This window comes from Anguilla anguilla, chromosome 16 (genome assembly GCF_013347855.1).
Source record: "Anguilla anguilla isolate fAngAng1 chromosome 16, fAngAng1.pri, whole genome shotgun sequence".
Classification (NCBI taxonomy): domain Eukaryota; kingdom Metazoa; phylum Chordata; class Actinopteri; order Anguilliformes; family Anguillidae; genus Anguilla; species Anguilla anguilla.
Window position 1 is genome coordinate 24,007,644 of NC_049216.1, and position 16,442 is coordinate 24,024,085.

The 16,442-nt window shown below is 38.7% G+C and overlaps 1 protein-coding gene across 4 annotated transcripts in view; it reads left to right on the plus strand.

Moving 5' to 3' along the window:
* LOC118215311 (protein unc-13 homolog C-like) overlaps window positions 1-8,644 on the plus strand; it is a 98,105-nt gene extending 89,461 nt beyond the window's left edge. For 3 of the 4 annotated variants that reach the window (XM_035395981.1, XM_035395983.1, XM_035395984.1), the window contains 3 exons: window positions 3,517-3,609; window positions 4,121-4,280; window positions 4,678-8,644. In XM_035395981.1, the coding sequence (XP_035251872.1) occupies window positions 3,517-3,609; window positions 4,121-4,280; window positions 4,678-4,963 (539 nt within the window). In that variant the 3' untranslated portion in view covers window positions 4,964-8,644. The remainder of the gene's footprint in view (window positions 1-3,516; window positions 3,610-4,120; window positions 4,281-4,677) is intronic. The other variant, XM_035395982.1, reaches the window with a different exon arrangement.
* Window positions 8,645-16,442: the final 7,798 nt, after the last annotated feature.

Sequence of the window (16,442 nt, forward strand, 5' to 3'; positions counted from 1 at the left end):
GCAACCTAAGGAAGGACATACATCCACATTAGTCATACTGATGGTTCTGACATCCTGTCAAAGATGGTAATGGTTAGGTCATTTATGTTTTTCATATCCTTGTGCCATTCCAGCAGGGAAGAACAGAGAACAGAGACGGGTTCACTATTTTGCTCCTTGTGGTAGAAAGAAGGCAACGTCCGAGAAAGAAAGATATTTTGAAAAGCGGTTAGTCAAGAATTCCTGTTCCCAGGAACAGGGTGAACTGTGGGTCTAAAAAAAAACACAAAGGCCTGCTTAATTTAGTGTGACAGTCCCATCAGTTACAATGTTCTAGAACTGCCAGCACTTGAAAGGCAGTGCTGCTACAGCCCACTTCCTGTTCTTTAGCATTTGTTTAAACCACAAAGTACAGTAAAGAATCTCAATGAATTTGCCAAAAGAATCACCGGCTCATTCCTCTCTGTGTGAATTAATAGACAGTAGAGCTTCTAGCAGTATCCCCACAGGTTTTCCACAGGTTCATCACAGCCATAAAAGAACATAATTAAATGTGTAATTAGCTTTGGAAAATAGATAAGGTTGGCCAAATTCATTTTCAGATTTTTTAAAACTCAACTATTTTATCTGTGATGAATCCCATTTCCAGCCAGACAACAATTATCACATGCAGAGATGCACTTTGGAATTAGTATTAATAATCTGATGTGTTGTTGCAGAAAACCTTGTTTTTCTCTTGCAGTCTATGGGCTTATTTACCCTGTCATTATTTGGTAGCTGAATGTCTAGCACCAAGGATTAAACAATATCCGAATGTCCATTTCATTTCTCAAATCTCACATTTTTATGTATCGACTGAATCCAGTAATTCCACTTGATGAGATTTATAATTCTTCTGTAATTCCCAAATAATTCCATGTTGTAACTACTCTATGTAGTCGCTACTGCTTTGACTCTGCAATGAGGATTTTGAAAGAGAAAATGTTAATGTGTTAAACAAGTTGGAAAAGTCTGGTCCAGAGCTGGCCTTGACTAAGCTCATGACTGTTCTGTCTGATTTAAAACATGTAAAGATGTATGCATGTATTTTTGCATTGGTTCATTTGGTATGATCTATCAGAGATAAATAAATGTTTGCAGGTTAAGCAACATATCAGCTGGTCGGGGCGGGGAAATTTTACCCTCTGTAACTAAGAAAAGTACCATAAAACCACAGTATGTTACAGTGTTAGGAGTGGACTAAAATAGTATGCTGTATGCAAAGAGAAATTCCAAAGGGAAAAAAGAAAAGGTGATGTGTAGGAAAAATTTCTAAGGCGATTTCCAAAGGGCCAGAACATTACCTGTCCTCTTACTCTGAGGGTGAATGCAAAGCTTGAATGCTACGCAATAATGAGGGTCAGCTACGGAACCAGTGACAGAATGGCTGCAGAATAACTGTGGGAGTTTAAAGATGATTCAGTTGTTCAGTGATGCTAATTATAGCTGATTTAAAGGTGGGCTGGTGTGACAGTCCTTTGATGTTTATTCTCTTGGTGTAGCTTGTGAATATCTAAGGGTCAGAGTTCACGCGGTAAATGTCCGTGATTTATCTGAGTGCACGGTGGTGTCCAGCGCAGATTTATATTTTATTTGGAGCTTCAAGAGAGGAGAGATAATGAGCGAAAGTAGGAGCAATTTTCCAGGCCCCTCTCTGTCTGCTGGGGTCGACGGGCTGTCAAATAGCCCCCTGCCCCGCACCTGACACCCTTCTACATGTGCTGATATATCCTGAACTGCAGCATGTCCCCCGCGTCCTCATATAGCTTTGTGTTATTTTGTTTGTTTGTTTTTTTGTTTTTGTTTCTAGAAGATAGTTACCAATTTTCCGAAGGTTGATGTCGGCTAATTAGTTATCTATCAGGCTTGCCTATTCATGTTTCGAATTGTGTCAGTTATGAGTGTGAGGGAATTTTCACGGATCCTCCATGACCAGTTCTCAGAAGCCTTTCAGCCAAAGTGCAAAATTCACTAAATGTAATGTTGTTTTTGAGTTATAGCATCATGATCATGTGATACTGTGGTATTTTCTGAATTGCATAAGCATTGCTCCTTAATGTAACTGCTGAATATGTTGCTCCTGAGACCATTAACTTATGTATACAGTACATGGCCATTTCAAGCACACGCCTGGGCTCATGAAAATATCACTCTGGGAAAAGCACCAGTGGTGTTATGGTTGTGGCCCTGGAAACTTTCTGTCATATTAATGTCTATAATGAGAATTTACAGATTTTTTTGTTTGTTTGTAAATAACACCAAAACACTCATAAGCAGCATTGTTTATTTCATTATGAAAGATTCATTTCTGTTTCCATGCAGTGATGCATCAATACAGCTAATAAACTGTGTTCCTAATGGTATCACACACATTGTGGCTTGACCATAAAACATGAATTCCTCTCACCCTTATTGGTGCAGTAGGTAAAAGTAAGCTTGCTTGTGTTGGCTTAATGCAGTTGGTAATTGCAATGCAGGCAACAATCATTTTGCCTCTTTTCATTTGCCGTGGTCAGTAACAGCAATCTTACTTGTATTGACTTATTGTGGTCAGCAGGCCTAATAGCAATCTTGATTGTGAGTGTTTAATTTACTCAGCTTTCTGAAGGCTAATTCCTGTTCCAAAACTATTCTTTCTACATACTATATGCAGTGTGTGGGAAACTGTTCTGAAAGCATACTACTATATATTCAAGTAGTTGAACTACAGCAAAGCTACCCTAAAGAGCTTTTGAAACTACAATTACTCAAAATGTAGTGCTACATAATTTGTTAAAAGAAAAATCAAAAATGTATCATTACCATGTTCCCCAGACATGATGCATGCATGAGCAATGCCTTCATTTTGCTCATGAGGAGAACCAGCAATGTGTGGCGATTGGCAGCTATTAGTGGAGTGTTGAGCTTCGCACCAGTCAGGATTAGAGGGAAAATAGAGAAAGGAGGCAGTAGTTTTGCCAAAGAGGTTTGGAAAATAAATATTTTAGGGCCAAAAGCAGTGGGTAGTTCCTGTCATTAACTACATCTCAAAATGACAAAAAAAAGTAATTAACTACTACAACGACTGCACAGATTTGAATGTAGCTGAACTATGAACAAATTGCTACAAAATGCTATTAAACTGCTAATTTAACTATGTGTAATAACATTATAACTGCTCCCAACACTGACAGTATGCATGTTTCCCTCCGTTGTAATGCAATCAGGGATCATTATACCGTGATATACCATTATAATAAAACCCCTGTAGTTTGTGTCATCTGCCCAAATAAGTAATGGTTGCTTTATTTGAAAGGACCATGACTGTTTAGTCAGGTGACAGTTACAGCTTGGATTACAAGAAGCTCACTGTTGTGTTTAATTGTGAGCCAAAGTTATGGACTAAATGAATGTTAATGATGTTAATTGAATCCATGTTTCCCAAACCAGTGTGCACTCAGAGGAAATAAGCCAGACTGATGACTCATCGATTACTGCGTTTTGTTTTGGGAACTCCAGGTCAGTCATCCAGTGCATCGGTGGGTGAGGTGTCCATTCAGTTGGACCTCATTTCCCATCCTGGCACCGGGGAGCACAAAGTCAACGTGAAGGGTAAGTCTGACGGACTCCAGAACTTTCCCTCAGAGCCTCATCAATGTGTTTACGGCAGAAATAAATAATTAAAAATATCAACTTTACATTCAGAAACTGCCACTCCAGGGACGGTGTGTAATATGGGAAAAAAGAATGGTCTGAGAGAAAGTACTTTATGAAATATTTTATGGTAATTATGAAGCATACCCAATTATATGAAAGTCAAGCTTTTGTCATCTGGTTTTATTTTCTATATTATAAAAAAAAAAAACAGATGTATTTGAAATCTGAAATAGTTTGCATAGTGACAGGCATTTAGGAAGCACTCTGTAACTCATGAGTGACACACCCCTGTGCTCTCCGTAGTGTGTTAACACTTAACCCTTTGAAGAGTAGGTTTTTTGGAATTCTTTTCAAAATTCTGAGACAGTGTAAGCCGCTCTGGATAAGAGCATCTGCTAAATTCCTGAAATGCAATTGTTTCGTGCTGTCCCCTCATCCCATGTCCTTGCGTCCTCTCCTCTTCCAGTTGTTGCCGTGAACAACCTCATCTGGCAGACCAATGCCATGTTCCGCCCCTTTGTGGAGGTCAATGCCGTTGGGCCCCACCTTGCTGATAAAAAGCGGAAATTTGGCACCAAGACCAAGAACAACAACTGGTCTCCCAAGTACAATGAAGCCTTCCAGTTGTAAGTCACAGCCCCTGAGTTCATGATGGATTAGTAGTTTTTTTATTGAAACAAAAAAGGTGGTACATTTGTGTATACCACAAGTTAGTTTCCTGTAATTAAATAATAATTGCATACTCCATTCTATTGCATAGCATTAGGCTGATCCCCACTTCAACTTCTTTTATTCTTGTGCATATTCCAGTTTCCTAATGTCACTGCAGTCCTGAGTGTATGCATCTATCAGGAGTGGACTGTACAACCACCTACATATATTGAAATTAAATGAAATAAGCTTTTGCATCAGTGATAGTATGAATGCACATCCTTGGTGTGTATGCTATTTCTGCATAAATGCTGTAATCTTGTGCATAGTGTTCTACCTTGCTGACACCACACCTGTGTTTCAATTGGCTAGTGTTCTGAGCAACGAGCATGAGCCGGACGCCTACGAGCTTCACATCTCGGTGAAGGACTACTGCTTCGCCCGGGAGGACCGCGTGGTCGGGATGACCGTCATACAGCTGAAGGAGCTGGCAGGGAAGGCGAGCAGTTCGGCCTGGTACCCGCTGGTCAGGAACATCTCCATGGACGACACTGGACTGACCATCATGAGAATACTCTCCCAGAGGACCAACGATGAAGTGGCCAAAGAGTTTGTGCGTCTGAAGTCGGAGACGCGATCTCCTGAAGAAGTGTCATAAAGCACGCCAGGGCGCGCCCGGAGGACCGCTCCCGTGCGGACTGTGGAGACAAGTTGTGTGTCGTTCGTTTCGTGCATGTGTGTAAAACATCTGTCGGAATGTTTCATTTTTAAGTACAGTACGTACAAGTGTTTACCGATACTTGCTCTGAAGTACTATATTCTCTGAGTTATGTTTAATGAGATATTAAATAAATTTTTGTACTAAATTTAGTCTTTTTGAACTGAAATTTGTTCAGATGAAGTGCCAAACCATAGGGAAAAATACAAAAAAAGTACAAAAAAAACCCCATGGTGAATTAGGTATCATTATTTTGCCCAGTGTTCTCATTCATTCTTCATTCGAAGGTTTAGAATTGTTACATGTTTTCATCTGCAGTGATCTTTTGATACAGTGCTCTACACAACACGTTGTGTATATCCTGTTTTCATCCCTGTCCTCTCATAATCTCACACCAAACGTTGGCTTGGGTCTTACGCTTTGAATTTTGTGACCTGAAAATAGGCAATTTTTTTAGGAAAAAAAAGGGCAATGACTGCTATTAAACCTTCATAAGTCTTTGTAATTTTATAACAAGGAGGACAGCCTCCCTCACAATCAGTAAATAGAAAGGGTGGAAACATTTTTTTTCTTTAAAATTTTTTTTAAAAAATCATCATTATTATTATTATTATTATTATTATTATTATTTTTCCATTGGCTTCCTGCCTTTCTGAATTATCACTGTGAACATGAGCTTTTGAAGGCAAGCTTACGTAACACTGATGTTAGTTTGATATCGTTTCATATGAAAAAACAACTGTTCCTGAGAAACTGCCAAAGTTATATTAAAATGTTTGTACAAAAAATCAATCCATTACCTGCAAGATATATACATACATATGTACATGTGCTATGTGACTTTTTCAGTGCTACATAACCTGGTTGTTGATGGGGTGATTCTCATATACTTTAATTTTTTTAAACTGTCAACCAGTTTTAAAGTTGCAAATGTTGCTTCTACATCAATTGTATCAGCTTCAACCAGTCCATGTTTATTTTTTTATTTTAAAAGGAAAGAGTATAACATTTGGTAATTATGCAACATTCCTGAGTATTGCACTGATGGCGAATTGTTTGTCATGTAAATATATTTAGTGAGAAATTCAAAGATTGATCATGTTTTTTTTATTGCCTAAGAGTCAAATGGGGATTTAAAGAAAAGGGACTGTAATTCATTGATCAAAAACATCATATGAGAAACAAAATGCCTGTTGTGACCATTTCCATATTTCATGAATACTTGAATCTGTCTTGATATTTTTATATCTCTCATTTTCAAACAATGTGTACATCATGCACCATTTTCACACTAATATAGGGAGGCACCGGAAGATATTTGAAGCATCACTCAATAAAAACTATTACCTAGGAACATGAAACACGAAGTTTAAATATTAAATATTCAGAGAGGAATACTAACAGGAATTCTCACATTAGCAGAATATTATATACAATTGATAACTAAGTGCCATAAACTGAGTATTGTTAGTCGCTATGAGCAACTGACAATTCCTGGAGGTGCGTTCGGTTTGTCTGGTCTGATTACAAACATTCAGCAGAATGAACGTTTTCTCTGCTTTATTGCATAACTGTGACTCCATTGCAGATTGCTAGCCTGTGGTCTGTCTGTGCCAGTTGTGTTGGTTGCAGTTCTCTGGTGCTTTAACTGGCTAACCCATCTGATGGACTGAAGAATAAAGAAGAATAGGTGGCTGGTGCATTGTGTGTGATGTACAGTACATCAGTGGTTTCCAACCCTGTCCCTGGAGATCCACCATCCTGCAGGTTTTCAATCTGACCCTAACAAAGCACACCTCTTTCAACAGCAAAAGCTGCTAATTAGTAGGATCAGGCGTGCCAAATTAAGGTTGAAATAAAAACCTATCGGATGGTAGATCTTCAGGAACAGTACATGATGGTGCTATTCCGCCTGTACTGATAGAGGTTGTTGCGGGCTTTAACTATGACTGCGGATTCCAAATTGTGGAATAAAAGAAAGAAATTGTACGATATGCACAAAAAATTGAAATGAATAACTATTTTGAAAATGGATTTGTGCAAAATTGCATTCTACTATAAATGTGATGTAAAATATGTTAATGTAATCTTTCCTGCTGATTCCGACTACAGATGAGGAAATGCAGTGCTTACTTATACAGTGGAAGGGAAAACTTTCAGTTGTAGCTCTGGAAAAATCTAGGCAAATGCAAGCCTACATTATATCCTATAGTGTGATTTGTTTTACAAATATTCAACTGGTGTATTACTATCTGATATATTCTCAGAAAATGAGCATCACCTTTTTTTTCTTCTTAAGACCTAGGTTGACAGGGTGATAAATCATACTCTGTATTCCCAATCCCTATATGTACTACTAGTACTGTAGTGTCTGTGTTGGGGTTTTAGCTAGAGCGCTGTATGAATCTAGTCTGGTTTCCATGGAGACTAAGTTCACCACTGAGAGCAATCACTGCCCGGCACACACACAAAATCATTAACCACAGGCACCAGAAAGGGTATGTCATCTCCCCTCACCATAATGAACCTTCAGTTGGCCATTCACTAACCTGACAATGTATAGGAGGCCATATAACATTGTATGCACACACCTCACAAAAAAACTATATATTACAACATACACTCCTATATACATATACTCCTCACATAGACTAGTGAACCTGTGGGTCCTCAAGCGGCACCTTTTGAATCTCTGCTTCTGTGGCGTATGCAGTTTTTGTGAATTTAGAAATCATTTGAATACATTATTTCTTTCATTATCCATTATGACTGATCTCTTATTATAGAAGCAATAGCACTGTTGACGCCACATTTTTCATGTGGCTGAACTACAAATACTTTCAACCGAATATATAAAGCAGTTCGTCAGTGGGTAAAAGCAAAATGCCTCCATCTTAATTTTCTACTTTACATGTATACTGTTTACACTGATGTATTTCTGTAATCCTAAAAGGATGATAGCTCATTTGTATTGCTGTGATATCAATTGCGTGATAATGATTCACACTAATAAGAGAAATTAATTGAGTAGCTTCCTGAAGTCTGGTGCATTTTACATCAGTGTCAAAATAATATGTAATAATGTATGAATGTAATGTGCGATATGTGTAATGTAGAATAACTGAATGGGACGTACATTGAAAATGGAAAAAAAAAGTGAAAAATTTGAAAATGGGGGTGGGGTGGGTGTAGCATAATGGTCTTAAAAAATAATCACTTGCAGTCAGTTACTGCTGAAGGGCTATTTGGTCCCCATAAATTTGTTTGTTCTTTCACCTGGCAGATGTTTTAAATGTGTTATTTACAAGTTCCTTGTATTTTGTTAAGAAAAAAGAAAAAGATGGTTAGATCTGGGGTTTACTGGTGTCCTCATTTGTACCGTATTTGTGGTGCCTGGGTGTGCATGGTAATTATACAAGAGCTTTGACGAAGCATAAAACTTTATTGCTGATGTTACTGGAACAGGTTCTTTAAGGGAAATAATGCTGTTTCTATGCAATGTTGGCAAAATGTCAATAGCAGCCAAATGAGCTGTGGAAAAGTCATATTAATTGTGACGATATTGTAAGCTGCTGTTCTGTTTATGGATATAGGCTGTGATTAAAGACATTAGTCATATGATCTACTGTATCTGTGATGAACCCTATATATTTTTCTAAATGAAATTTAATCAAAAGTCCATCAGATTGAATTAAGTGCCTACCTTGCCTTTGCCTGATACAGAAGTAATTATACAAATGTGCCAGTTGCAGGAACATATGGAAGTGTCACAAAAGCAGCCTGGGGTGTACACTGTGTTCCCTGCATCGCGGAGAGACTAAAGGCCTGGGGTGCGATGAAGTGCCATCCTTCAGTCCACCTGCTCTTCCACCACTGAACACATTTGAAGGTAACATTAGCAAGCCACCATATGTTTAGCCCGATCACCACAAAATTGATTGTTATGATGTATTTTGCTGCTGCCAGTTTTTAATGATGCCTTCTGTGCATCTAGAAGTTACATGCAAGTTGTTTTCCGAAAACACTGGCATTAGCTATTAATCTCATTTAACACTACGAGTTGTAACTCAAGTAATTTCTCTCTCTTTTCCTCACTCTCCCATCCTCTCTTTCTGTGAAAATTAGCAGTATATCACACCTGTATGTAATTATTGTGGCATTCATGGTTGAGCATGGTATACATTTCTATTACTGTGATTTTATGTGAATTTAAAATGCCGATTCACAATTTTGCTGGGTGCCTGATGAAATCAACCATTGTGAGCATGAAAATGAATCAATCTTATAATAGCCATTTGGAAAAAGCAGTCTCGGTGGTGCGCAGGCAAAACTGAATTGTAGCGCATCTGGGCAAAGGTTGTAATAGAAACAGCTGTGATGTCATGGGAAAATAACTGTTCTATTACAATGGGGCAGCTTAAGATGTAATGTAAAAATATAACTACAATGCCACGCTAAGCACAGCACGTCTTGCCATAATGCTAGCCAGAAATTCAGCTGCTGAGGTAGTGCAGAGAAAAATCTGAAGACAGCCTATAAAGCTAAGGAGCATTAAATAAATTATTTATATATTTCTCAAGAGTTTTTATTTATGCTTATATTACTGGAGCTTTTTATTGTACGTAATGCCAAATTCAGATGTGCATTGCATTAATTTACAGTATGTGCCAAGTCTTTGATTTGCATAAAGAGAAATCTGCTCATTTTGAATTCCTCTTGTTCGCTTTTACTCCATTGGAAAGTAGATGAGCAGTGACCAGTTTTTATTTTCCTTAATTCAATTTAGAGACTTTTTCCAGCACTCAGCTTCTTTTGTACTACTTTCTTTGCTTTACTGAAATGTACTATACCGCAGAGTTCTTTTTTCATCGGTTTTTGGACCTCTACAGTACATGAGGAGTAAGGGCCAAATTATCCCAGTCTGAAATGTCAGAGGCCTAGCTGAGAGTTCTTACACTGTCAGAATAAGATAAATATGTAAGAAATTGTCTATTATTCTTGTGAATGTGCATTGCGTAATGGAGGCTCAAATGTTTTGCTCAGCAAAAAGATAATGCTGTGGATGCATTAATCATGACCTTCTACAACACATACAAAATGATTGAATATAAACATAATTGTGTCTTCTATAATGTAGTAAATTACATTTACTGATTTGCAAAACAATTACTTGTCATTGTTTTGAAAATCGTATGCACATCTTTTCCATCGGTGTGGCCTTCTGCCTTGTTCAGGCGCCTTTTCATATTACTTCATTTTCAGTTTTTCTGCAGTATCTTTAATTCTTTTCATAATTTTTGTATTGTAATTATTACTGACTCCTACAGTTTTTAAGCTGAATATGGCAAATTTCACTGTGGTCCTGAATCATCCTGACCTCTGTTACATTGTTAGTTGATACTTTTTATACTTATAGTAAGAGCATTTTATACTAAAAATGTAGTGTGCTACTACTTCTGCTGTTACTATTATTTCTGCTACTACTTCCATTACTGCTACTACTACACTACATGGCCAAAAGTATGTGGACACCTGACATTCAACATCTAAAATTATAGGCATTAATATGGAGTTGGTCCACCCTGCTATAACAACCTCTACGCTTCTGGGAAGTCTTTACTCGAGCTTCCATTCAGCCAGAAGAGCATTAGCAAGGTTGGGCACTGATTGGGCCATTAAGCCTGGCTTGCAGTTGGCTCTCCAGACCGTTCTTGGCAAAACCATTTCTGTATGAACCTCACTGTGTGCCTGGGCACACTTATGCTGAAACAGGCAAGTTCCTTAAACTTCCTTAAACTGTTGGGGAAGCACAAAACTGCCTAAAATGTGATTGTATGCGGTAGTATTCAAATTTTGGCCAGGCCCCTTAGTGAAACTGAACGTCCCTTAGCTCCAGATGAAGGGGTGTTCAGATACTTTTGGTGATAGTGTACCACCAGTACTACGACCATTATCATAGCCACTATCTGCCACTGCTATGACTAGTACTGCTACTACCACCCCTACTTCTACCACTACTACTACTACAACCTTCAATGCTGTAACTCTGCAACTGCAAAGTACTTGATATACTTACTGGAAATAAGAACAATTTACAAAGCTTGCAAGCAAAGAGTTTCTCCTGGAATTCAAGTTATATTAAGTTATTATTTGGCATTCCATGTGTGTACATCCTACAGACATAAGCGTTATCAGTGAGTTCTGATGGCCTGTGGCTGCCTGCCTGTATTTAATGACCTCTGAATTGTTTGGCTTTCAGATCAAACAGGCAATATGCCTGATGGTGTGGAATCTTACTGCTTTATCCAAGGTGTTCCATATCCATATTTCCTTTAATCTCCTGTCTGCGCCTGGCTCTCTCACTCACTCGCTCTAACACGCACACGCACACAAATAAACACACACAAACAGAAAGCTACCAACTGTCGTGTGTGAATGTAGACTGTCCAATCTTTACCAGCTAGCTGTCACGTTTTCTTAAAGGCCAACTTCACTTTTTTCACGGACTGTAATTACAAACAAGTCGCTGTTTTGACAGAAGCCTGTATGCCTAGAGTCTGGAACCTTGGGTTTCTATGGGACATCTGAGTTTGTCTTTTAGGAGCAGTGACCTAGTCTCGCCGTTTTATATTCAGATTTTAAATAGGGAAAACCAGCCCTGTGGATGGGAAAGGTTATGCCTTGTCGTCTGAGTGGGATCCTTAGAAAATAGGCAGGAGCATGTTTGAATGGGGGAAAGGGCAGGCATTTTAATATTGTAAACTGCTCTTTTGGGAAACATGACGGATTACTTGAAAGCACCACATTGCTGGATTGGGTTAATAATAGCAATTCGTTCATTCTGGTCCCCTCTGCCAAACGTAATAGGACATTAGAATGCCATTTAAACGGTTGTGTTCTTTTCTTCCATTGGCTGTGTTATTATTGTGCCGTAATGAAAAACAATGATAATGAAGTAATGATGAGTTCCGAAAGGTCAGCCTGTAAGGCAGCAGCAATCATATCCTTCAGCTTATTACTGTGTTTTCATATCGCGGCCCAATCAACATTAATCTCAAGGATGGCAGTGTCTGTCCGTATTGGACAATTAATTTATGTATCTTTTAATTGTTAGATGAAAATTGTTTTCTTAGACGAAAAGACATGATGATTATAATCGTTTTGAACAGCACCAAGGTTCCATCTACAAAAGTGAACATTCACTTTCTGGTGTTTTTAATGCTAAATACAATCCTGTTTGCTTTCATTCAGACAATTTATTATCTTTCAACTTGCATAATTATTTTAGATCATTCAGATTGAAGTCTGTGCTCAAAAGAACTGTTTTATTGTGTTTTACTGTGAATATTTTTGCCAGAAAGTCAAAGATCTGATAAAAATAAATGAAAGACATCATCATCTTCTTAAACCCCACAAATTCTGTCTTGCACATCTTTCAATGGGAAGTGTGCTCAATAAAGTAATTCTCTTCAATTTATTGGATCCTGCAAGCCAAGAGTCTGACCGAATGACCAGCCTGAACTTTTTATGCGAATGAACACAGAAGCTCAAAACCCAGTCACAACATTGATTAGCTTGCCATGAGTCATAGTGGAAGTAGAGATCATTTCCGTGATGAAGACAAGCTTTTCAAGTGAAGGAAACAGCTTATATCAAACATGACGATTGGGCCATAATCAGCTAAATACATGATGTCATTAAATGTTCAATAGTTTCTGATGTAAATATTACATATAAAAACTAGATGAAACATATTCAAAGCGGACTCTGAATTTGGTTAATTCTCACAGAACAATTACGAATGCTGGACCATGCAAGTAATTAAGCAGTACAACCAAACATATTGATCTTTGATCTGACTCCTCCATTAAGGAGCAAAACTCACTGTGGGTATGGGGCATACCAGGGATAATTAATAAAGACTCATTGCCCTGCAGCCCCCCTTTCCCACTATATAAAGACACTATTGCTACAGCACAAACAAGGGCACCTGAGGGAATCTGGCCCTCGTCCTGATGTTCCTGGTATTGGCAGGAGGTGTGAGGCAGTAGCACTGAATCATTAACCACAGTGAAGGAAGACGAGCAGAGAGATGGGTTAACATTGCAATATCCCACAACAGAGCCGAAATTAATCAGGAGAGAGATTGCCAATCTTAAAGTCATTCCCCATATTCCCTACAGCTGTCATCGATGGCAGGGGTATTGAGTGTTGTTGATGGTATTGAATGCTAGGTAATGAGAACTGCCTTTCTTAAGGCTCTGTATTTTAAAATGGAAACAAATTAATTGTGTTTCTAGTCTGTGCATGCTAGGGATGCAATGGTAACAAAACTCAGTTTGGTTGGCAGTTTTGGTGTCACAGTATCAGCTTGGTTCACATCTGTGCATTTTTGTTTGAAAGGGAGAAAAAGGGCTCTTGGAAATGCCAATTTCAATGTTATTTATTTGGCAAAAAATGTCATCAAAAATTGTACTTTGGTATTTTTTTTTAAATAAAAACAAATTAATAATAATGCCCACATTTAAGACTAACTTTAGGACATCAAAATAAAATGTAGCATGAATCAGTAGTGCATAAGGTTGGGACCTCACTGCAACAGAAAAACAGAATATGGACAGATGGGACACCTACAAGATCCTACTTGATGAAATGAGAAGACTCCGTATATGGCTCCTATTCCCAGTGTTATGCTCACACTCTGGTCAATGCGCTAGGATTTAATGATACTGCATCTCCCAAGGCATGCTGTGGGGTCTCACCAAGGTTGTCACTAACACCATCCTTTGGGAAAATTCATCATTGTATTTGACAGGTCTATTTTATCTTTGGTCCCCTGTAGCATCTTGGCGGCAGTTACTTTTTTTTTATTATTGTTTTCCTTCCTTACCGTCTCCTTCTGATCGTTTCTCATTTGTTCTCAGTTATTCGGAGCGATACTGTATGGATGGACATTCACGCAATCTGAAGATCTGTAATCGGCTGACACCTGTCAGAGTTTGTCATGCCTGCATCTGATTAGGGTGAGTTTAAGCCAAGCAAGTGGCATTTCACACATAATGAGCCCCAGGCAGGAGAACGCTTTATACCACATCAGCATGTTTGCTCACCCCCTGGGCCCCACCTTACTGCAGCTCACATAAATGAAACTGCCACTGCCGTTGATTTGTATAACATTAAGATGCAGTAGTGTTAGAGTAATTGATGCATGTGCACCTGGAAATCATAATGCCCTTGTGAGGGAACGGTTAAGAAAAAGCTTTGACTTGAGGGATATTTTTTGCTTAGAAATGGATGAGAAGAAAGGAATGGATCAAACAGCTCTCTGGGCTTTGCGCGAGCGGAATGGAATTAATGCATTCACAGCTGGCTCAGTCCAAACCAAACAATTGAAGTCAGACCCAGAATAAGCAAAGTTATTTTGAAAATATTATGATCATTCTTGTCTCTTCGTTTCAGATATGGTCTTGCAGTATTGAAGCAGCCAATCCACTGAGGAGCTACATACCCTCATGTCTGATTCTGTCCTTCCAATCCAGAGCATCCAGACCGGGTTAATGCAGCCATTAAATGGTAGGTCTCCTGCAAGTGGACAGTCTCTCATTGACATAGCAGTGCCATGCCCTCAGTGCTGCGCGCCACAGTCGGCTCTGGGTTTTTGGTGGCCCTAAATAAGAATGTTGCCAGAACCAATCCCAGACCAGGGAGGGCTGGTTTCCAGGTATCAGGAGTGATCATGGATCATGAATCGAATAGCTGTGGACATAATTAAATAAAATGTGTTCTATAATGAATTGTATGGCCCATGGATGGTTTTGTGGCCCTAAATAACTGCATAGATTGTTTATGCCAGCAGCCGGGTCTGCTGTACACCTGGCTGTTCTCATGTGAATGCCACAAGGGACCTCGTCTCTCAACCACTGCAAGAGTCAACATTCTCATATCTGTCAGAGCCAACGCAGAGGTAAGCACGTCTGAAGGTGTCTGACATCTTGGGCCCGATTTGCCCAAGGTCATGTTACATTTCTTCAAAAACATTTCCTTCCAAAAAATAAATATGCTAGTCATGTACATACATTCAGCACCATGAGATTCCTTTTTCCATGGGTGTTTTTCATAAAAGGAAGCTTTTTCATTGAGATTTTTTTTTTTGAGCCTGTCTTTTTGTTAGTGGAATCACCAGCAGGAGCCTCTAGAAACTTCTTGCATGCTGTTGACACTGACAGTCTAGAGTGGTTCACTGAGGTAGCAACAGCTGAAAGCTGGCTATTACATTGATCTGCTGAGAACATGCTAAATGGTGGCTATAATGTATAAATGAATGCACAAGTCTTTATTGATGACACAAAGGAGATTTAAAAAAAAAAAATGTAAATTAAATAAATTTGCCAGTGTTCTCAAAAAAGCAGGATTGTATTTTGTCTTTGACGCAATGTGTTACCAGATTGAATTTATTATGTACTGTCGGTACACAACAGATTTACAGAAAATAGCTGCTCAAACGGTTTCTTTACATGTTAGTTCTTTGCACACACAAAAAAAAAAAAAGTCTGAAAAGATTTAGCTTTGGCTCTATAATAGAGACGTCTGATTCTCTGTGATCTGATCAGACGATTCCCATTGTTGAATGCAGCATGGCATGTTTCTGCACAGTAAGCAGGTTTTTCCATTATTTACAAACCCAGCTTTAAATTTTAACTTTAATCGTACATTTCTCTGTGACACTATTCATAGAAATCAAACTGAAGTGCTGGAAAAGAGTTCTGGGTCACTCGTTATGTTTCCAGAGAGAGGCTTCACCTCTCTCTGGAGAGGCCCAGTCCAAATCCGGCTGAGGCAGGAAGTGATGGATCAGGTTTAGCCGGCCTAGATCCTGTCTGTCCCAGATGACTTGTTGCCCATATCTGAATGCTTCATCTTTCCGGCTTTGTGAACAACAGGCAACTGCCATATTGAGAAGATAGACAGGAGCAGTGCAAGACCAGTGTGGTGCTCAGGCCTTGTAGCTGGAGTGGTAGGCTGCACTACACACTGCTACAGTATAGGTCTCCCACAGCCTGAATAGACACTACTATTGTCCAACTGCTGCCTTCATCACAGGCATAGCATGACCTTCAACGATGATCATTGGGAATATTCTAACACTGAAGCTGCTGTCAAACATTGATTATTGTGGTCATTGTGTTATACATTTTCTTTTCTTTTTTCTTTTTTAAAGCAGGCAACAAAAAAATGCACATGTGTTTCAGGATGGCAGTTTCAAAACTAAAACCAAAATGGAACCTTTTATCACAATAAAACATTTAGAAAAGATCCATTCCTTTTTGTTAGAATTTAGAATAGGGAAACTGATACCATTACAGGCAACTATTTAATAAAATGTCTTTCAGGAAATCAAGCACCTCTCAAAGTGTGCCAC